General features: G+C 43.2%; 1 protein-coding gene across 1 annotated transcript; it reads right to left on the bottom strand.

Moving 5' to 3' along the window:
- Positions 1 to 3,243: 3,243 nt before the first annotated feature.
- LOC310761223 (DNA dC->dU-editing enzyme APOBEC-3H-like) lies at positions 3,244 to 12,230 on the bottom strand. The gene is made up of 4 exons (XM_083611068.1): positions 12,076 to 12,230; positions 8,291 to 8,870; positions 6,420 to 6,462; positions 3,244 to 5,904 (listed from the first exon to the last, which is right to left on the bottom strand). The coding sequence occupies exons 2-4, from the start codon at positions 8,831 to 8,833 to the stop codon at positions 5,714 to 5,716; spliced, it is 777 nt and encodes a 258-aa protein (XP_083467194.1). The 5' UTR covers positions 8,834 to 8,870; positions 12,076 to 12,230; the 3' UTR covers positions 3,244 to 5,713.
- Between the last annotated feature and the right edge of the window lie 11,301 nt (positions 12,231 to 23,531).

Here is a 23,531-nt window from a genome sequence, read left to right as displayed (position 1 = left end):
TGGGTGCAGGGCGAAACGCGGCCTTGCTCCCATTGGGCCGCGGCCCAGCCGCCTTTGTGATTGGGGGGGAGAGCGCCATTGTGAAGTCACTTCCCTCTCGCCTCCCTTAGTCCGTTTCCCTCTCTCTCCCCCTCCCTTGCGGGAGGGGCGGGAGGAGGGAAGCGGTTTGCTTCATCGAGCTGGGCGCCCATTGGCGGGAGGCCCTGACAGAGGTTCTCTGACTGGGCGGGAAAACAGTCGGGCGGCCAATAAGGAGGGAGTGGGGGGCGGGGGACAGAGTAGGAAAAAGGCGGGAGAGTGTGAGGGGACTTGGCCGGCGGGAAAAGGCCGGCGCGTTGCTCCTGATCTTCGTTGTGCGAAGCGAGCGCGTCGGCTTTGTGTTGTGACCTTACCGCCCCGAGTAGGAAATACTGTGTCCTATAAGCACAGACCCTCCAAGTGCCCCTATTTTTCCAGAAACCGTCGCGGTTTCTGATCTGCCCCGCTTTTCCTTAGGACGTCCCTGTTTTCATCGGAGAGATGCTGGAGGATGTGGTAGGACGTCCCTATATTCCCTATTTTCATCGGAGAAATGTATGCGAGTTATGCGACCTCCCCTAGCCTTTAGCAGACATCTGAAGGTTTCTAATATTACGGTTTTATATATGTTGGAAGCCGCCAAGAATGGCTAGGGCCACCCAGTCAGATGGGTGGGGTATAAATAGTAAAAATTATTATCATTCCTATTTTCATCAGAGAAATGTTGCAGGGTATGTAAGCAGCCCCTGACTGGGGGTGAGAAAGAATTTTGACCCATTTTGGGGACCCTGTGCTGGTAAAGTGCCCGTTTTGCCTATTTACAGTGGTACCTCAGGTTACATACGCTTCAGGTTACATACTCCGCTAACCCAGAAATAGTACCTTGGGTTAAGAACTTTACCTCAGGATGAGAATAGAAATTGTGCGGCGGCAGCGGGAGGCCCCATTAGCTAAAGTGGTACCTCAGGTTAAGAACAGTTTCAGGTTAAGAACAGACCTCCGGAACGAATTAAGTACTTAACCCGAGGTACCACTGTATAGGTCATCATATATATAAATGGCATTAATATTATTAAGATCAATAGGTATGTTTTCCCATCATCTTGATTTGTGGACCCTGTGATTTTTGTGGGACTCCTGTAAGCGCCAGCTAGAGTAGCCGATAGTCAGGAATGATGAGGGATGTCTGGAAGGCGGCAGATTCCACATTTCGACTTTCAACACTATGGTTCACATATCATACATGCTTGCATAGGAGCCAGCACCAAGGTCCCATTGACCCTCCCCCCCCAAAATATGTGAGAGGCCCAGGCCCCCCCCAGTTGATGGGCATTGCCATTCACATGATGTATGTGTGCCGTGTCTCGTGATTGATTATGTACCTGGGCCCTCCAGTATTTTATTCTGGTTGGCACCTCTGTGTGCCCGAGAGTAACTCCCATTGCACATAATGGGACTTCTGAGTAGACATCTGTAGGACTGCACTGTGATTTTTTGATTATAGGTTGCTGCATGTCATCTTGCTATGCTCTCGCTCTAAATGATGACACAGCTGTCAAAACTGCCTTCCTTACTGCCCATAACCATCTTGCCAGATAGAGAATGTGGCCGAATGTGTGTCAAGTAGTTCTGTTGTGTGGTTAAGCATGCTTAAGGTTTTTGCTCCAAGGAAGTCGTTGCAGTCAGCTTCTCACCCATGAAAGATAAGGCAAATGAATGCTACATATAACGGATGAAGAAAATCCTTCTGCAACTGGGTATTTGTGTGTGTAGGAGGAAAATTATACACCACAGAGAACATACTTGGTATGATTGCACAAATATCCTTATTTTTATAATCTGTGAAATGCACATTGGTGAACGCAGAAAGATTGGTATCCCACAAAACTTTGTAGAGTCCCAGACCATTATTGAATATAGAGTTCTGAGAGTTTTATGGAAATTATGTGATCTAGTCTTAGCATTTCATGGTCAATTAAATCACAGTACATGATTTCATATGATGACAGTATGGTTGTGTCCTAGACTAGTGCAAGTAATCTTAGAGCACTTCTATGGCAAAAGTAGTTTTTACTTTCTTTTGAGCCATCAAAACAACTTTTTCCCATGTGTAAGATAGCAAGCCTTTCATTACTGTCCTTTGCTTGTCTACTCCAGCGTAAGTGCCATAGAATTAAATGGAACCTACTCCCAGGGATGTATGTGTGTGTGTAGGCTTGCAGCCTTTAGCCAGTTACACTGAATCTAGAGTTGCTGTCTCCATGTAATTCCCTATCCCCTCCCAACTATTCTAAACGCTGTTCAAATTTTGTTTTCAAAAATCAAGGTTATTCCATGGCTGTCTTATTAAGGGTTAAACATGAGGTGCATCATCATAATTATTGCATCACCACTTTGTCACAATGGTGACAGGTTTTTCAGTCCTGTTAACCCCTATGATTGGAAATGCAGTAAAGATTGATCATGTTGCTGTTGCTAGTGAGAGTGACATATCTGTAAGACCTCCAGTGCTATTATTCTAGAAAAAGAGGTGCCGGAACTTGCCATGAACGCCTTCCTTGTTCTCTTATAATGGCAATGCTGCCCAAGTTCTCATTGAAAAAAAGCCTTGTGAGGAGATTTGTAACTAGCCCTGGAGATATTCTGCTCCAACTCTACCTTTGGCTTCTTTGTATTTTTTTAAAAAGTTTTTTCTACCATGATAGCTGCTACTCAGGTATCAGGTTAAAGGGGGGAAAGTCAAAGATAAAACCTGCACACTTGTTTGAAATGGAATGGTACCGGCTTCGTAATTCCATGAAAATTGGCAAGAAGAAGTGGAGAAATGTTTTGGCACCTTCAATATTATTTGGGTTAGCAAGCCTGAGAGAACCCCAAGGTTTGCAGAAGTACAAATATATATTTAGGGGGAAAGTCCTAAGGAGGGACTCCCCGCCCCCCACAAAAAGGCAAACTGAGGACTGAGTGGATATAGAATGCTGACGGACTGCTGGAAAAAAACAGTGCAGGAGAATAATGCCCAGCAGCCATGGAAAAATGCTGGTTGGCATTATTCCTGAGCGGCATCTCTCCAGACAGTACCAATTAGTTCCAGGTCTCATTTGTTAATTTCAAATATCAAGCACATGATAAATATTTTATAAAAAATAATCAGAGAAATCTATGATGAATGCACAAGCACAGATAACATGGTGAGGAGCTGGGTCTTGCTACAAAACAAAGAAATCCATCAGAATTGCTTTATTCCTCCAAACCCAAGTTTTCAAAAATTACAATATATATCAAAATACAGGCATACAAAGAAAAATATGAGGGTATTATAAAGCTGTTATAGGAATTCTAAGGTCTTAAATATAGAACAAATGTTGATAATTGCACAAGGTAAACACACATACCTAAGTATATAAACCACATACTGTACAGGGGAGCAATCCAAAAGCCATTTTGGTTCTCCTAAAGATTCTAAATAAGGTATTTCCTCTGCCTCCTTAATCCCCCTTGCCTGAGACCAGGTAGGCAGATAGCAATCAGGGGAAGTTCCTGAAGGGATTCCTCTCCTATATCTATGAACCTCCTTTGTATTAATTGTCATTGCCTGCCCAGATGCTCTGCATTGAGGGATGCCTGATGGGCGTCCTGATTATCTTATCAAATGTTAATGTTTTTTGTAAACTGTCTGGAACTATGTAAAACTTGCTAAATCCTCAGGAGTATCACGCCTTGGCCTGCCTGAGGCACAGTAACCCCACCTTATGTGTGATGCAATTTCTGGCTGTTTGTGTGTGTGTGTGGGGGGGTGTCCTTCTGCAAGCCAAAATGCAAATCCTTAAAAAGAGATGTTTCTTCTTGGTTCGGGGTCTCTCTTGCTTCCTTGCAAGGAGGGGAGGGAACTCTGTTGCAACAGGAAAATAAAGATCTGCCTTGCTTTCACTGCATCCTGCCTCCATCCATTCATTTCTGACCGATCATGGACTTAGGGCAGGCATGTCCAAAGTCCGTTTTGGGGGCCTAATCCGACCCGCCAGTCGATTTAATCCAGCCCCTGTGGTAGTATGCAGTATATGTCCTGGGCTGGGTTAAACCACAGAGCCTAGGGCTTGCTGATCAGAAGGTCGGCGGTTCGAATTCCTGTGACGGGGTGAGCTTCCGGTGCTCGGTCCCTGCTTCCGCCCACCTAGCAGTTCGAAAGCACATCAAAGTGCAAGTAGATAAATAGGTACCGCTCTGGCGGGAAGATAAATGGCGTTTCTGTGCGCTGCTCTGGTTTGCCAGAAGCGGCTTTGTCATGCTGGCCACATGACCCGGAAGCTGTACGCTGGCTCCCTTGTCCAATAAAGTGAGATGAGTGCTGCAACCCCAGAGTCGGTCACGGGTCCCTTTACCTAAAATCCTAAAAAAAGCTCAACAACTTTGGTTGGCCCTCACTTCATCAAATCTGGCCCACTTTGAAAAAAGTGTGGGCACCTTAGGGGACTTGGGGAGTTGGGCAGCAAAAGCCAACCACCCCTATTTTTTCTACATCAAAGCCAAATATAAAGTATAACCATCACTTTCTGTTCATGTATTTAAAATTTGATATATGAATTGTAGAGCTGGAAAAGGTTCAGAAGAGGGTAACCAAAGTTATTATTAAAGGGCTGAAGCACCTCCCCTATGAGAATAGGTTATAATATTTGGAGAGGACGGGCGTGTTAGAGGCATATAGAATTGTGCATAGTGTGCAGAAAGATGATAGAAGTCCCCCCTGCAGTAACACTAGTACCTGGGGATATCCAATGATGCTGACTCTGGAAGATTCAGCAGACAAAAGGAGGTTCTTCCCCACACAGTACACAAGAATGGCTATGTATTGTCTGCAGTGATAGATGCCATGTACCTCTAAATACCATACCGCTTCCTGGGAATCACAAGTGCTGTTGCGTTTTGGTCTTGCTTGTGGTCTTCCCATAGGCATTTCGTTGGCTACTATGAGAACAGAAGGCTGGGCTTGGATGGGCCTTTGATCTGATCCAGCAGATCTCTTCTGTTCTTATAAGTGCATAAAGAATCATAATTTAAAACCGGACAACATACCGTGTTTTTCCGTCTATAAGACTAGTGTTTTTTTTCTTTTTTAAAAAAAGAGCTTTAAAATTTGCCCTCGTCTTATACATGGGTAGTGCAGAGGGCGGTTGGGCAATTGGTAGCAGCTGCGAGCAGGAGATTTTCTGCGGCGACAGGGCAGGTGATTAGTGGCAGTGTGAAGGGCTGCTAGCGATTGGCTGCCTCTGTGTCAATAGCGGGTTTGATTGTCAGCGGTGGGTGAGTGATTTTTGGCAATTCCACCCCCCAAAAGCTCAATAGCTCTGGGCAATCGTCCGCAAAAAAAGCTCAACAACTACTCTGTGCTATCTCCCGCCATTTTCTTAAATCGGAGTCCCCAAAAATAGGGGGCATCTTATACATGGCATCCTATAGACGGAAAACTATGGTAAATAACAACAAAAAACATTGATAGCAATTGCCAGTGGCAACATTCAAACAGCACTCAGCCCAGTAATACTAGAAAATCTAAACCCCTTTGTCTGTCATGCATCCATTATAGGTACATTCGGGAAAATGATGGCAATGCCCAACATAGATTCCTATAACTTTTTTTTCTTAGAACAAGGTGCAAAGGTCCTAATATCGAAAGGGAAATCTTACATCCACGTCTCTAGTCTTCTGGGAAATCAAGTTTTCTTTTAATTCCTGAGACCGCTTCTCTTGTTCCAGGAGAACGGTTCAATTTCTGAGGAGTCTCTGGTTCTGATAGCTGATTTCTTTTCATTGCTGGTGATTGACAGTGACCATCCAAAGGAAGATCTGGTTTGGAATTTTCTTGGGCACCAAGTTGTGTTGTACGAGCTAAAATTATTTTTAAAACAACTTGTTACAATCACATTTTGAACTTTGGGAAATAAAATGTTCTGAAGGCTTGATTCTTTAAGTTTCATCAGACCCCAGTGTCCAGTGGTGTCCTCCATACCGACAGCTCTTTGATCTAGTAGAGCAGGCATGGCCAAACTTGGCCCTCCAGATGTTTTGGGACTACAATTCCTATCATCCCTGACCACTGGTCCTGTTAGCTAGGGATAATGGAAGTTGTAGTCCCAAAACATCTGAAGGTCCAAGTTTGGCCATGCCTGTAGTAGAGTGTTCTCTCAGTGTAACTCCCTGCAGCACCCAATGTTCCCCTAACATGAGCTCAAGAGGGTCAGGGGGAGCTGTCTGGGAGAGAGGGGAAACTGGCAAAAATTCTCACCCTCCCCATTGTTCTGAGGAAAGCCATCACTGGATCTAAGAACTGTTGTCAGCTCTAAGGACACCACTGGATACAGCACACTGAGTTTCTATTAAATTTAATATACTGTTGACATTACCTGAAATGCTGTCTGAATCAATCATTTTGTCATTTTCTTCCTCCTGGGGTAAAAAAACAATAACACAAGTTGGGGAAGAGGACTATAAAGAGACCACTGGTTAAGTTGAAGCATTCGTGAAGATATATGGCTAGCATAGGCTAGATCTACACAGCTATTAAAAAACACTATTTACATGCTCTGCAAAAAACCATTGTAAAGCTCACAATTCAAAATATCATTGAGTTGCAATTTCATCTGGTGTCACTGTGTTATAACACATTTATAATGCTGTATTTTGAGTCCATAATCTCCTCTGTATGTTACCATACAACTGAATTTTACAGTATAAAATTGACTTGTTGCTGAACATTAAACAGATTGATATAGTACACACATAAAAGCATAAATAAGCCAAGACTGTAGCACAGGGCTAGCTGACGTGAAACCCTCCAGATGTTTTGAACTACAAATCCCATCATCCTTGACTAGGTATGGGAGAGAAATTCTATTCAGTTTGCATTTAAAGGCCAATCTATCAAATTCTCACTTCCTGAAACATAATATTACAGTAATTGTGGTAGCTCTTTTTCCAGCTGTCATTAAATTTGCTGTGGCAAAATCCATGTTGTAGGACCTGGTTCATATTAACATTTGTCCATGCAATTCTGAACATGCATGCAGTTTAGGGTTGGCCAGTTTTGTTCATGCATATGAAAAACAGATTGTGGGGGAGAAATTAATCTGGTTCACTTTGCACATCCCAAAGTGATACACAAACCTAAATGTAGATTTCCTTCAACATTCCCACATATTGAAATCTGCAGTGCAATTCTCCAACAGAAAATGCATACATGAGGGGGGGGATACACACAAATTAATATATTAGTAGAAATAAAGTGCAAAAATGCATTATATTAGGGGAAATGGCTTGCAAAAAATGCTTATATTAGGCAAAATAGAACAAACGCACATGGAAATGTATGGATATTGTGTGGACTTTAATTCTTTAAAAGCAAGCTGATGTACATATGGGGTGAACTGAGATAAGATTTAGAAAAATGAGAAAGTAAAACTAGCAGATTTGAACCCTCCCTTTCCAGCTCTAATCCCAGGAACCTTATTCGCCATCATTTTAGCAACACTGTATACAAGGAAACGTGCCACTCTCAAAATGTTTCCTGTACTTTATATGAACTGCTTGCATTTAATTTATAAATAGATGGCACTCTCCAGTTCTTAGAAAACTTTAGGTACTTTATCAGTGTTTAACACTGATAACATAATAATTTACATTCAAAGTGAAATAGATTTTCTGTTTGTGTGTGTTTCATATAAACCTGGTTGAAATTTAAGGCAAACTAATAATAAACTTAGTAAGCTTCCAATTGTGTTGCAAAGCAAATGATAGATCTGCACCTACAGGAAATATTGTACAGTCATACCTTGGAAGTCGAACAGAATCTGTTCCGCAAGTCTGTTCGACTTCCAGAATGTTTGGAAACCAAAGCGCTGCTTCTGATTGGCTGCAGGAAGCTCCTGCGGCCAATCAGAAGCCGCGGACGCCCCGTCGGACGTTCGGCTTCCAAAAATAGTTGGCAAACTAGAACAGTCACTTCCAGGTTTGTGGCATTTGGGAGCCAAAACGTTCAAGAATTAAGCTGTTCGAAAACCAAGGTACGACTGTACTGTATCTGGGACAATGCAGAACCAAAAGGTTGAGAAGGGTTTTTTATCATTCTTAGAACTGAGTGGAAGTCCACTTGGTGGATTTTCCTTAGAAGGAGCATTTGGAAGGCCCTCTGTCCTTCTACAACCCAACAAAATTTGTGTATCATTTTATCATTTATGATCTGGGTCAAAGTTTTGCAATGCCTCCACCTCCCTTTTACCTGTTTCAAAAGTGTGTCCAGATCATCTGCATTCTCCTTGCTTTGTTCATCCAGATTTGACCATGGTGTAAAGTTTTCTGATGGGTGTACAAATAGAGCAAAGCATTCTTCATAATCAGATTTGTTCATCATTTTAATCGAAACCCCAGAGCTCTTCAGAAGGTGTAGACCTTTTCGTTCTCCTTCTCTGTTAAAATAATATGGCCTCGAAGCTTTTATTTCCATGCATATTCCACTGTTTTTTTCCATAAAAGACTTTATCCTGTCACTGCATTCATGGCAAGGGGTGTATGACACAAAAAAGTTCAGTTCATATTTTCCTTTGGTTATGTTTTCTGCGATTTGGTCTTTAATATAATCTAAAACTAAAACTTCAGCATGCTTGTCACCAGGATCATTGTACGCATGGCCCCATATTTCCCAAATCGGGTTTTCTTCCTTTTTAAAACTAAACAATAGTAATGTTTTTTTGCGTAATTTTGTGTTGTCAAAATGTTCTTGGAAGCCTTCTTTCGGACATAGTTTTTTGAGGAAGAAGGGCATTTCCTCTGACAGTTCTAAGCCAGAAACTTTCAAAAGGCTGTAAAGATAAAAAGGGCATTTAAAATAGAAATGGATCACTGCTTTTGTCCATCAGAACTACAAGCACCACCCTCAACACATGGCTGGGTAGGGGGGGGGTTAGTTCTTCATTGGTAAAGGTAAAGGTAAAGGGACCCCTGACCATTAGGTCCAGTCGTGACCGACTCGGGTTGCGGCGCTCATCTCACTTTACTGGCTGAGGGAGCCGGCGTACAGCTTCCGAGTCATGTGGCCAGCATGACTAAGCCGCTTCTGGCGAACCAGAGCAGCGCACGAAAACACTGTATACCTTCCCGCCGGAGTGGTACCTATTTATTTACTTGCACTTTGACGTGCTTTCGAACTGCTAGATTGGCAGAAGCAGGGACCGAGGAACGGGAGCTCACCCCTTCACGGGGATTCAAACCGCTGACCTTCTGATCGGCAAGTCTTAGGCTCTGTGGTTTAACCCACAGCGCCACCCGCGTCCCTTAGTGACCTTCAAAATGTGTGGGTAGTTGAGAGGCCAACTGACAGTACCCCCATTTACAGGGGCCAGCGGAGAGCCCCCAAAAGTCAGGGAAGGGGCAGGGCTGAGCCAGTCTCACAGCTGTGGCGGGACTGCATTGGACCCCAATTCAGGTCCACTTGTCCCACCCAACCACCTTCCACCATAATTGCAATGAGTGGCAGAGTTGTCGATGCGACTGTGGCTCTGTTGCTCCACAAATCCCCCCGGTAGGTAGCAGGAGTTGGGACTGCACTCAAAGTGCCCATTCTAACCTGAGAGTCCCATTGAACTAAGAGTGACTTACTACTGAGTAAACATGATTAAGGCTACATTGTAAGAGGTCCTTTATAATAAAGTGCTGGACAGGTGCCTTCACTGTATTGTTTTGGATGCCAGCTAAAAATGTTTTGTTAGGCAAGCCTGCTCAGACATGTAATTTTGTTTTGTGTATTTGTTTTAAAAATCAATTTTATTTATATCTTGATAACCTTTATGTCTGGGACATGGGTGGGTGGCGCTGTGGATTAAACCACAGAGCCTAGGGCTTGCCAATCAGAAGGTCACGGTTTGAATCCCTGTGACAGGGTGAGCTCCCGTTGCTCGGTCTCTACTCCTGCCAACCTAGCAGTTCGAAAGCACGTCAAAGTGCAAGTAGATAAATAGGTACTGCTTCGGTGGGAAGGTAGACGGTGTTTCTGTGTGCTGCTCTGCTTCGCCAGAAGCGGCTTAGTCATGCTGGCCACATGACCCGGAAGCTGTACGCCAGTTCCCTCGGCCAATAAAGCGAGATGAGCACCGCAACCCCAGAGTTGTCCGCAACTGGACCTGATGGTCAGGGGTCCCTTTACCTTTACCTAAGCTTTATGTCTACAGTGGTACCTTGGTTCTCAAACTTAGTCCGTTCCAGAAGTCCATTCCAAAACCAAAGCCTTCCAAAACCAAGGCGCACTTTCCAATAGAAAGAAATGCAAAACGGATTAATCCATTCCAAACTTTTAAAAACAACCCCTTAAACAACAATTTAACATGAATTTTACTAACGAGACCATTGATCCATAAAATGATAGCAATAAACAATGTACTGCATTCACACAAACAATCAGTAGCTGAACTGGGTTCCACACAGTCACAAAAACAAAACAAAAAGAGCTGCAAAAACAAAAACGCAAAATAAATAGCAAATACAGACAGACCTCAGCGTAAAACTCAAATCGAAAGCATAACACTCAAAACGGAGCATGTTCGGCTTCTAAAAAAGGTTCACAAACCGGAACACACACTTCCAGGTTTGCAGTGTATGGGTTCCAAGTCATTTGAGTACCAAGGCGTTTGAGAACCAAGGTACCACTGTACATGTTTTTAACGTTTGATTTGATGGGCATTTTAAAATGAAGATTCTATATTGTTTTCTGTAAACAGCTTGGAGGTTTTGTTGATTAAGCTGCATATGCATCTTGTTAAATAATAAATAAAATTAAAATGTATATGTAAAATTGATCTCAACTAGCCACATCCTTTTCTAGCTGGCTTTGGTTATCCAGCTGTCCCGGCTATTGCTTCTACCCTCTCTGTTGGTTATCTTTCCAAACAGAAGAAGACTTTTGGGGAAGTGAGAGCAGCACAGAGGCAGCCCCACCCTAAAAAGTATCTCTTTGTGACTCAAATGGTACTGCTCGAACCACAATTCTTAATGTTTAATTAAGCCAAAATGAATTTATAGAGTACCAGAAGAAACGCTGCCACGCGACATGCTAGATGTGTTAACTTCAATATATTCATATAAATTGTGTCTTGCTCATTAGAAAGTGGGAGTTGGGGGGATATAAATGGCAGCAATGTGATTGGCTTGGCTGGCAGAGACGACAACCCTCTTTTATGGCCATCTGTGGGGCTAGTTTAGTCTGTGCAGACCATGTTGTTGTTTTGTTGTTGTTGTTGTTGTTGTTGTTGTTGTTAATTGAGCGCTCACTCCCACCAGAGCCACACAATCACTTCCAAAATGCTTCCATGCTATTTGTGCTATTTTGGAACCCGCTTGTTTTGCCTAAGGTTGGAGATAAATGTGGATTTTACCTTTTTTTAAAAGGAGGGATGGACTATTGTGTATTTCTATCTGACGTTTAGAAGACATCTGAAGGCAGCCCTGTATAGGGAAGTTTTTAATGACTGATTCTTTGTTGGAAGCCGCCCAGAGTGGGCAAGGTATAAATGAACTACTACTACTACTACTACTACTACTACTACTACTACTATTATATTTCTTCAGTCCAGCAGTCTTATGTGCAATCTGAAACCTGCACGCACCCCATACTGAAATCTGTTTTGAATGATGGCTGCCTCTCCTCTTTCCCATGTTCCATTTTTTGACTCAGGTTTATTACTGTCTAGCCTGATTAAGAGTTCTGGAGAACTCTAAAGCTTGCCATCTATTCTGTGACATTTTTGTTGACTTAATAAAATAATTGCCGTCATATGGATTTTAGAATACATCAACTGTGTTTCCAGAACAATAATGCACAAATACGTTATAAATAGCTTGGTTGGGAGTGAGGACAGCAGATACAATAAAAGTTCTGTCGGCTCTTCTAAAAAGAAAACAAGCGAACAAGTTGAGAAGACGGTCAAATCACATTCCAGACTTGAATCCCCAGCCATACTATTTACACATTACATATTCCACCGCATGTAAACTTACCAAAATATGTGCACTTACGTTATTATTTAAGCCAGGTTTTGATGACATTTTTAGAAGCAGCTCTTGAGATACAGCCATGTTTTTCAGTTTAGGTTTTCCAGGAGATAAAGAAGTAGAACTTTATCCACAGTGCCACCTGGTGGCATTTTAAAAAATTGTTAAAGATTTTTTTTCACTGCCCTGGTAGCTTATTTGCTATAAGGGCAGACTTAGCTAAGCCTTGGGCTTCATGTGCCCTGGTAATGTTAAGCAACTAACTCTTTCCCCTTCTAGAGATTTCAAGTCAAGATCTTGCCGCTTCTCTCATGAAGGCTGTTGGTCTCTCCCTATCTGGATACCTTCTCATAGAGGGAGGATCTTAAGCAGCTGCTAGGGACATGTCATGAATATACATGTATTCTCACTATATATAGTGTTTGGGAAGAGCGAATAAATGAAGAGAGGAGAGGATGATCACAGTAGAGTAATTGCTTGCTATTAATGTATATTCAGTTCAGTGTGTGCACTGTGGATACCACTTATAAAAACCACCTCCAACTCCTCAAAATATTCTGTCAAGGATATTTCTGGAAATTTTTACACATCACTTGGGAAGACGTGCAAACTAATGCCAGTGTACTGGAAGAAGCAAAGATCACCAGCGTCAAAGCAATGATTCTTCAACATCAACTTTGTTGGACCGGTCATGTTGTGCGGATGCCTGATTAGCGTCTTCCAAAGCAACTGCTCTATTCTGAACTTAAAAATGGAAAGAGGTTTAAAGACTCTCTCAAGACAAATCTAAAAGTAGTATAAACACCAACAACTGGGAAACACTGGCCTGTGAGTGCTCCAGTTGGAGAACAGCCTTTACCAAAAGTGTCATGGGCTTTGAAGATGCTCAGACTCAGGACGAAAGGGAGAAACGAGCTAAGAGGAAGGCACATTTGGCAAACCCTCACCATGATCAACCCCGCCTGGAAACCAGTGTCTCCACTGTGAAAGGACATGTGGATCCAGAATCGGCCTCCACAGTCACTTACAGACTCACTGTTAAAACCGTGTTCCTGGAAGACAATCTTACTCGGCTACAAGTGATCGCCGAAGAAGAAGACAGCTGTGAACATTTATGACACTTTCCCTTTCACCTTCCCACCCCCACAGTCATGAATTGATTCAGGACTCACTGATGATAAGCAAATGGGTTATTCAGATTAATTTTTCAGTTCTCCAAATAGGTTTTCATGGCAATATCAACAGTGAGCGATCCTGGCAGAACTATACTGACAACACTAGAATCCAACTGAAAAAAACATTGGAGGGGCAGGGGAAATCATCATTTGCAACTCCAGAAATTAAACGATAATTTAAAATTACCTCAATTTGAGTTGGAGAGACTGCAGATACAATCTTGTGTCTTCTCAGGTGGAGTGGGCTGGAGACTTGTGGAGAGGAATACCTGGTTAAGGTGACGCTGTACAATGTGTGCTCAATGTCAGAACAAGATGGAACTAGTTTTGACGTGGATGGAACTAGCACTGTGTCACCTTTGTCTCAAGGATTTTTCACTGCTTTATAAGGCTCACATCTATATGTAATGCCCAATCATGAGAAAGCAAAAACTTCCTCGTACTTTCTCACTGACAGATAGGTAGCCGTGTTGGTCTGCCATAGTCAAAACAAAAAAAAATAATTTTTTTTTCTCACTGACGTAATTAATGAATCATCTAAGCCAATGCCCTCTGTTGATTCTGGGCAAGACCTAGGTAAGATTACCATTTGTATATGTATCATCTTTGTTTCATACTATAATTGAGGAGCCACACCTTGTTCACTTTTGATACTTATTTATTGTATGAAACAAAGCTAGAACTGCACCCACTAGTTCTATTTTATGGTTAAAGGTAAAGGTAAAGGGACCCCTGACCATTAGGTCCAGTCGTGACCGACTCTGGGGTTGCAGCGCTCATCTCGCTTTACTGGCTGAGGAAGCCGGCGTACAGCTTCCGGGTCATGTGTCCAGCATGACTAAGCCACTTCTGGCGAAACAGAGCAGTGCACGGAAATGCCATTTACCTTCCCGCCGGAGCGGTACCTATTTATCTACTTGCACTTTGACGTATTTTTGAACTGCTAGGTTGGCAGGAGCTGGGATGGGACCAAGCAACAGGAGCTCACCCCGTCGTGGGGATTTGAACCGCCGACCTTCTGATCGGCAAGTCCTAGGCTCTGTGGTTTAACCCACAGTGCCACCCACGTCCCTATTTTATTTTATGGTTACTGTAGAGCAATTTGTATAGTGTTAATGCCTGCAAAGGTCTGTGGCTATCTAATCACAGTGTCTGTGTGTGTGTGTGGGGGGGGAGAACGACAAGATTACGATAGCCTGCTTTAATGTAGTTAGCTTCAAATAGTTTACATATGAAGAAAATTGCACTTGTAAAATTCTTTTTTAAAAGCCAGGAGAGATTATTTTAAAAATATTATTTAAAATATTTATATATGGCTTTTCTTTCCATAAAGGATTTACCACAAGGCAGTTAAGCACAGTAAAGGAGCCACACCTTGTTTACTTTTGATACTTACTTATTGTATGAAACAAAGAGCTAAAACTGGATCCACTAGCTCTATTTTATGGTTACTGTAGAGCAATTTGTACAGTGTTAATGCCTGCAAAGGCCTGTTGCTATCTAATCACAGTGGGGGGGGCGCGACAAGATTACGATAGCCTTCTTTAATGTAGTTAGCTTCAAATAGTTTACATATGAAGAAAATTGCATTTGTAAAATTCTTTTTAAAAAGCCAGGAGAGATTATTTTAAAAATATTATTTAAAATATTTATATATGGCTTTTCTTTCCATCAAGGATTTACAACAAGGCAGCTAAGCACAGTATAACCTTTATACTAAACATTTTATACAATAATATAAATTTAATAAGAAACAAGCCATAATCAAACAACAACAACAACAAAATGGTTTCTTTCAAGGGTAAATTTTTCTCCCTAAAGGATTGTGTATTTCTAATCTTATGCGGGTTTCACTTATGTGGTCGCAGCTTTGTGCAGATTGCCATAAAATAAATGTCGAGAGTGGGAGAACAAGAAAAAGCATCCTGCATTCCCATCAGCCATTGGCCGAGTGTTTAGGTGCGGTTAGAGAGTCGATGGAATGTGGAGAGCTCAGAGGTGGAGGGTGTTTGCAGAGAGATCAGATACTATAATTGAGGAGCCACACCTTGTTCACTTTTGATACTTACTTATTGTATGAAACAAAGAGCTAGAACTGGATCCTCTAGTTCTATTTTATGGTTAAAGATAAAGGTAAAGAGACCCCTGACCATTAGGTCCAGTCGTGGCCGACTCTGGGGTTGCGGCGCTCATCTCGCTTTATTGGCCAAGGGAGCCGGCGTACAGCTTCCAGATCATGTGGCCAGCATGACTAAGCAGCTTCTGGCGAACCAGAGCAGTGCACGGAAATGCCGTTTACCTTCCCGCTGGAGCGGTACCTATTTATCTACTTGCACTTTGACATGCTTTCGAACTGCTAGGTTGGCAGGAGCAGGGACTGAGCAATGGGAGCTCACCCCATCGTGGGGATTCAAACTGCCGACCTTCTGATTGGCAAGTCCTAGGCTCTGTGGTTTAACCCACAGCTCCACCCATGACCCTATTTTATTTGATGGTTACTGTAGAGCAATTTGTACAGTGTAAAGGTCTGTTGCTATCTAATCACAGTGTCTGTGTGTGGGGGGGACAAGATCACGATAGCCTGCTTTAATGTAGTTAGCTTCAAATACTTTACATATGAAGAAAATTGCATTTGTAAAATTATTTTTAAAAAGCCAGGAGAGATTATTTTTAAAATATTATTTAAAATATTTATATATGGCTTTTCTTTCCATAAAGGATTTACAACAAGGCAGCTAAGCACAGTATAAACTCTATGCTAAACATTTTATACAATAATCAAACAACACTAAACATTTTATAGCCATAATCAAACAACAACAGCAAAATCAACAACAACAACAACAACAACATGGTTTCTTTCAAGGGAAAATTTTTCTCCCTAAAGGATTATGTACTATATTTCTAATCTTATGCAGATTTCACTTATGTGGTCGCAGCGTTGTGCAGATTGCCATAAAATAAATAAATGTCGAGGGTGGGAGAACAAGAAAAAGCACCCTGCATTCCCATCAGCCATTGGGCGAGTGTTTAGGTGTGGTTGGAGAGTCGATGGAATGAGGAGAGCGCGCGGAGGAGATTGCAGAGAGATCAGAGGTCTTCGGAGAGAGTTTGGAGAAATGCAGGGGAGCCCAGGGAGAGCTGCGGAGGAGGTTGAAGAGTCATTGGAGAAGATTGGAGGGATTTGCGGAGGAGATGGAGAGAGCCGTGGAGGAGTTTTGGAGAGTCATCAGAAGAGGTTGGAGAGTGATTGGACGATGCTGGAGAAAGTTGCAGACTGCAAAATTGCCCCAAAGTGTCATCAACAACCATGCCATCTAACGTTCCTGATTTTACCGGGATATCCTGGGTTTACAGAAGCCGCCCTGGCTTCTGAAAGTTATCCTAGATGTCGTGTTTTGGCCAACACCGTCACTGCTGCGCTATGGTCTCCCTGCAGGTGGTGGCGCAGCCCAGGGCTGAGGCTGCTGGCTTTTCCAATGATGCACCTCCGGTGCGCTGAAGCCTTTGCCTCCTCTGCTGTGCCACAGCCTCCGCCTGCAGCTGCAGAACACAGAGGGTGGTGGAGAGAGAGAGAGAGAGGTGCCCAAAGTAAGGTGCCAGGGACAAGCGGTGGAATGTTGGGGTGGGGGGGTGAGCAGGCAAGAGGTGGCAGGGGGTGGGATGGTGTTGCGGGATGCCCCAAATTCCTCTTGGGAAATGTTGGAACATGCACATCAACAGCTGAAAACCCAAAGAAGCAAAGAGTGGTCCCCATGATTTAAGAGGAAGTGGCTGTGCTGGATTTATTGAGGGGTGACATGTCTTTGTGTACTGTGGCACATAAACGTGGCCAGAATGAGTCTAGCATCCATGTGCCATCTAGGTATGCGAGAAGGAAATTTGTGGGGCTGTGGCAGCGAGCGCATCACTAACTGCAGCCGGCCGCAGGACAAATCTTGGGTGTTTCTGGTTCAGGTCTGGAACCCTGGAGAACTGCTGCCAGTCAGAACAGGATGGAACTGGTTTTGACATAGATGGAACTAGCACTGTGTCACCTATGTCTCAAGGATTTTTCACTGCTTTATAAGGCTCACATCTATATGTAATGCCCAATCATGAGAAAGCAAAAACTTCCCCGTACTTTCTCACTGACATAATTAATGAATCATCTAAGCAAGACCTCGGTAAGATTACCATCTGTATATGTATCATCTTTGTTTGATACTATAATTGAGGAGCCACACCTTGTTCACTTTTGATACTTACTTATTGTATGAAACAAAGAGCTAGAATTGGATCCACTAGTTCTATTTTATGGTTACTGTAGAGCAATTTGTACAGTGTTAATGCCTGCATCCATAGTTTTTCAGGCACTCTGTCCACCAAATCTAAATTCTTAAACCTGTTCCTCACTTCCACTGTGTATTCATAAGGGTTTTGATTTAGATTATATCTTACTGGCCCAGTGGTTTTTCCTACTTTCTTCAGTTTAAGCTTGAATTTTGCTATAAGAAGCTGATGATCTGAGCCAGTCAGCTCCAGGTCTTGTTTTTGCTGACTGTATAGAGCTTCTCCATCTTTGGCTGCAGAGAATATAATCAATCTGATTTCGATGCTGTCCATCTGGTGATGTCCATGTGTAGAGTTGTCTTTTGTGTTGTTGGAAAAGCGTGTTTGTGATGACCAGCTTGTTCTCTTGACAGAATTCTATTAGCCTTTGCCCTGCTTCGTTTTTATTTCCAAGGCCAAACTTGCCAGTTGTTCCTTTTATCTCTTGATTCCCTACTTTAGCATTCCAATCCCTTATAATGAGAAGAACATCCTTCTTTGGTGTCATTTCTAGAAGGTGTTGTAAGTCTTCATAGAATTGGTCAATTTCAGTTTCTTCAGCACCAGTAGTTGGTGCATAAACTTGGATTACTGTGATGTTAAAAGGTCTGCCTTGGATTCATATCGAGATCATTCTATCATTTTTGAGATTGCATCCCAGTACAGCTTTCGCCACTCTTTTGGCTTTTGAATTATGGTGCTGGAGGAGACTCTTGAGAGTCCCATGGACTGCAAGAAGGTCAAACCTATCCATTCTTAAGGAAATTAGCCCTGAGTGCTCACTGGAAGGACAGATCGTGAAGCTGAGGCTCCAGTACTTTGGCCACCTCATGAGAAGAAAAGACTCCCTGGAAAAGACCCTGATGTTGGGAAAGATGGAGGGCACAAGGAGAAGGGGACGACAGAGGACGAGATGGTTGGATAGTGTTCTTGAAGCTACCAGCATCAGTTTGACCAAACTGCGGGAGGCAGTGGAAGACAGGAGTGCCTGGCGTGTTCTGGTCCAAGGGGTCACGAAGAGTCGGACACGACTAAATGACTAAACAATAACAACAATGCCTGCAAAGGTTTGTTGCTATCTAATTACAGTGTGTGTGTTGGGGGGGGGGAGATTACGATAGCCTTCTTTAATGTAGTTAGCTTCAAATAGTTTACATATGAAGAAAATTGCATTTGTAAAATTGTTTTTAAAAAGCCTGGAGAGATTATTTTAAAAATATTATTTAAAATATTTATATATGGCTTTTCTTTCCATAAAGGATTTACGGTACAACAAGGCAGCTAAGCACAGTATAAACTTTATACTAAACATCTTATACAATAATATAAATTTAATAAGAAATAAGCCATAATCAAACAACAACAACAACAACAACAACCATGGTTTCTTTCAAGGGAAAGTTTTTCTCCCAAAAGGATTATGTATTTCTAATCTTATGCAAGTTTCACTTATGTGGTCGCAGCGTTGTGCAGATTGCCATAAAATAAATAAATGTTGAGGGTGGCAGAACAAGAAAAAGCATCCTGCAATCCCATGAGCTATTGGGCAAGTGTTTAGGTGCGGTTGGAGAGTCGATGGAATGTGGAGAGAGCGCGGAGGAGATTGCAGAGAGATCAGAGATGTTCGGAGAGAGTTTGGAGAAATGCAGGGGAGCCCAGGGAGAGTTGCGGAGGAGGTTGAAGAGTCATTGGAGGAGACTGGAGGGATTTGCGGAGGAGATGGAGAAGGTCGTGGAGGAGTTTTGGAGAGTCATCAGAAGAGGTTGGAGAGTGATTGGACGATGCTGGAAAGAGTTGCAGACTGCAAAATTGCCCCAAAGTGTCATCAACAACCATGCCGCCTAATGGTCCTGATTTTACCAGGACATCCTGGGTTTACAGAAGCTTCTGAAAGTAATCCTAGATGCCCTGTTTTGGCCAACACCGTCACTGCTGCGCTATGGCCTCCCTGCAGGCGGTGGTGCAGCCTAGGACTGAGGCTGCTGGCTTTTCCGATGATGCACCTCCAGTGCGCTGAAGTCTTTGCCTCCTCTGCTGTGCCACAGCCTCCGCCTGCAACTGCAGACCACAGAGGGTGGTGGAGAGAGAGAGAGAGAGAGAGGTGCCCAATGTAAGGTGCCGGGGACAAGCGGTGGCAGTGTTGGGCGGGGGAGTGAGCAGGCAAGAGGTGGCAGGGGGTGGGATGGTGTTGCGGGATGCCCCAAATTCCTCTTGGGAAATGTTGGAGCATACACATCAACTGCTGAAAACCCAAAGAAGCAAAGAGTGGTTCCCAGGATTTAAGAGGAAGTGGCTGTGCTGGATTGATTGAGGGGTGCCATGCTGCTTTGAGTCCAGCATCCGTGTGCCGTCTAGGTGTGCAAGAAGGAAATCTGTGGGGCTGTAGCAGTGAGCGCATCACAAACTGCAGCTGGCTGCAGGACAAAGCTTGAGTGTCTCTGGTTCAGGTCTGGAACCCTGGAGAACTGCTGCCAGTCATTGTAGACCAGGCTTCCTCAAACTCGGCCCTCCAGAAGTTTTTGGCCTACAACTCCCATGATCCCTAGCTAGCAGGACCAGTGGTCTGGGATGATGGGAATTGTAGTCTCAAAACATCTGGAGGGCCAAAGGTTGAGGAAACCTGTTGTAGACAGTACTGAGGTAGATGGACCAATAGTCTGACTCAGTATAAGGCAGCTTATGCTCATTTCTACATACATCGGACATACTGGCATGAAGGCATCACACTTGATAGTGTCTTCTGCCCAAATGAAGCATCATGTTGGATGTGCTGCCGTGACATCTCATAGAAGATGTTGTAAGAAAAACTGCTCCCTTTCCCTTTTCGAAGCCTGTTAGAGTCCTTAAGTAGGTTCCCTATCGGTAGGAGAAAATAACAGAGGCCAACCAGAGTATATTGAGAAGCAAGTGTGGTGTGAAAGCCAGTGTGGTGTAGTGGTTAAGAGCAGTGGACTCGTAATCTGGTGAACCGGGTTCGCTTCCCCGCTCCTCCACATGCAGCTGCTGGGTGACCTTGGGCTAGTCACACTTCTTTGAAGTCTCTCAGCCCCAATTACCTCACAGAATGTTTGTTGTGGGGGAGGAAGGGAAAGGAGAATGTTAGCCGCTTTGAGACTCCTTCGGGTAGTGAAAAAGTGGGATATCAAATCCAAAGTGGCTAGTAAGCCTGATTTTTTATTAAAGGAACAGTTCCAAAAGTGTCCCCACTCACCACAAGCAGGAAGGAGGAGAACCCTGAACAATGGTGCGCAAGCCCTTATATAGACTTTTGAAATTGCCCACCCTGTAGCCCAAGACCCCTTCCCCCCAAAAAATCATAAATACATCACAGAAGGAGGAGGTGTACAGCAGAAATCCTGTCTGACAGGACACCTGATGACAGTTGCTGATTGCATTACCTGGGCAGCCTGGCCATTCTTTCGTGATGGTAAATACTTTAGTTCCTGAATCCAGGTCACAGGCTCACCCTATTCATACACAAATATGACCATAAGACAGGGTTTATAAGTGGAAAAGACAATGGAAAGGCTTTCCCCATTTGCCTCCCTTACTGCAGAGGAATATTTGAGGTCATTGGGAGACTCAAAATGGCTTCAGGATTGCTCTCACATACTATTTCAGACATGTGGTTCATATATTTAGATATGTGTGCATTTATGAATATTTATTCTATATTTGAGACCTTAAAATTCCTATAACAGAAGACCTAGTCCTGAAAGTATCATTATATTATTTTGGAGTGACCAAAAACTTAGCTGAAGTGGACATCCCCAGCTCTTCCCATTCTTCATGGCCAGGGTGTGCGCAGCATAGCAGCAACCACCAGCTCCTTTTCACCACACATGTGTGCCACAGAGAAGTAGACGGGGGCAGGGGTGCCCAATTCCGTGGGACTACCAACTCCCCTGCCCCCATTTTCATTTATTTAAAGTGCTCAGTGCTGTTGAATGACCAAACATGTCTTTCCCCCTTGTGGTTCTGGTTGCAGTGTGTAGTTGCTTGGTGGTGATGGGTGCTCAATGTTGTTGAAATGTCCAAAAATGTTGTGGTGGGGAATGCCATTTTATGGTTTGCCTCAGGTGCCAAAATGTATTGGGCAGGCTCAGGAAACTCTGGTGTAGCCTTTTGCAGTTTTGTGCAAATGGTTCCAAATAAATGCCGAAGACGAAGCCTGATGTCAGAGCACACATCAAGGCAGGAGAAAATAACAGCAACAATAACTTAAGGTTTCAAGGTGATGCTCCAAAATAGTAATTTATCATTACAACTAAAAGCTCCAGTTGAAGGCTTTGCCTTTGCCTCTTCTTCTTCTTTTTGAACATAAATCAAACCATTCATGACGCGTCTCTGTGGATCTTGATTGCGCTTTATTGCAGCTTTACAGTGAGACAATTGAATTGCATAAATGAACAAAAAGCAGTTTCAGTATGAATACTCCCCTCCCAGCAACAAAAAAGAGACACACTTAAAAAAAAATAAAATAGTTTGATGCGGTTTTAGAACACTAGATGGCACTCCTTGTGTGTTTAAGTTAATACTTCACCCAAATTCTATGGAGAGAAACCGTATGGGGTTTTTTTAAAGCGAAAAGCGTATCTATTTGTACCAAACATGCCAAAGAAATAACAAAATATCCTATGGTGCCTAAATTTAACATTTGCAGAGATAAGCAGTTTCTGATCTTTGTCTGCATCAGTCATTTTCAAACCTTCCTGCCTTTCTCTCTGTATCAATTCCCCCCCCCCCCCCCGCTGAGAAACTTTTGTGAATCCTTTACTGAATCTTTGCACATTGCAAAGCATATGGGGGTGTATTCTAGAGCCACGGCTGTCCATTTTCCAATCTTTAGAGAAGCTTTTCCACACCGACATGTTTGCCATGGAACTTCTGCCATAGAAGATTCTGAGGAGTGTTTAGAGCGCACACACCCTGTTCACGTGGAATGTAGTTTCAGAGTAAAAGATACGTAAGACTGCATCTTCTGTGCAGTCACACCTGCCGGGCTTCACTGCTGCCGCATCTGAACTGATCACGTGTCTGGCACATCCAGTAGCTGTGCAATGCAGGAAAAAATTGGAATTTCAGGGTAGGCTGTCAAGTCTTACTGACCTTCTCAGTGAAGATGCCCAGTTGAAACAAGGCTCCTTAGAACGTGGCACGAAAAACATAGTTCTGGGGCAATGGAATTCACTGCAGCCTTGTATAGCAACTGAGTATACATCTCAGTGGCAATCCAAGCCCCAAATCCATTGTATGTCTCTGCCCAGCTCTGCCATCTCCCACCATTAGGGGGCCTCTCACTGCTGGGCCACCACCATTGGTGAGCAGTGACCCAATTGCTACCCCACAGGTAGAAACCATTTGTGGGGAGGGGGAGAGATTAGCGGGCACAAGGGTCTACTAGATTCTGTATGGACCCTGCTGCTGACATAAATTGTAGAGTTGGTCCAACTCCTTACCAGGGGTGCCAACTTGAATAAACTATTGTGGGGGCCCAGGTAAACCCTGCCCTGCATAACTGATCACATGATGCAGTGCACACACACCATTTGAATGGGAATGCCCATCAATTTTGGCGGCCCATCCCCCTCAAATATTTTATTGTGGGGGCTGAAGCCCGCCACGTCCACTAGGAGTTGGCTCCTGTGCCCCCTACAATGCAGAAATCTTTTTTTTAAATTTAATTTTTATTAAAGTTTTTATCTCTACAAAATAACAGAAAGAAAAAAAGGTTTACACATATGTACATGTTAGTAACACAAAACATCCCCCCACTTCACCCCCCCCACCATTGGTTCGACATAACTCGAAATGTGAGTTAAAATGTGACTTCCTTCCATCGTCGCTTGACCTTAATTCTATAACTTATCTTTACAGTTGTGTTGTTATATTGTATTTGACAAATATTCTGATTTTACTTGCATTTGTAACCTTTCCCCCTTACAAACTTTGTTCTTTACATATCAATATTTCTGTACCGGAGCACTGTTTTAT

This window comes from Podarcis filfolensis (assembly GCF_964270895.1).
Source record: "Podarcis filfolensis genome assembly, chromosome: 4".
NCBI classification, from domain to species: Eukaryota; Metazoa; Chordata; class Lepidosauria; order Squamata; family Lacertidae; genus Podarcis; species Podarcis filfolensis.
The sequence above is the reverse complement of the archived record's forward strand: the minus strand, read 5'-3'. Positions and strand labels throughout refer to the sequence as shown.

Bases quoted from the DNA above. Each gene is read 5' to 3' on its own strand.
- LOC310761223 (XM_083611068.1), bottom strand. From the start codon at position 8,833: ATGCCCTTCTTCCTCAAAAAACTATGTCCGAAAGAAGGCTTCCAAGAA. The intron at 6,463-8,290 runs GTAAAAGGGAGG...TTTTTACCCCAG, and splicing joins TGGACACACTTTTGAAACAG to GAGGAAGAAAATGACAAAAT. The intron at 5,905-6,419 runs GTAATGTCAACA...AAATAATTTTAG, and splicing joins TGATTCAGACAGCATTTCAG to CTCGTACAACACAACTTGGT.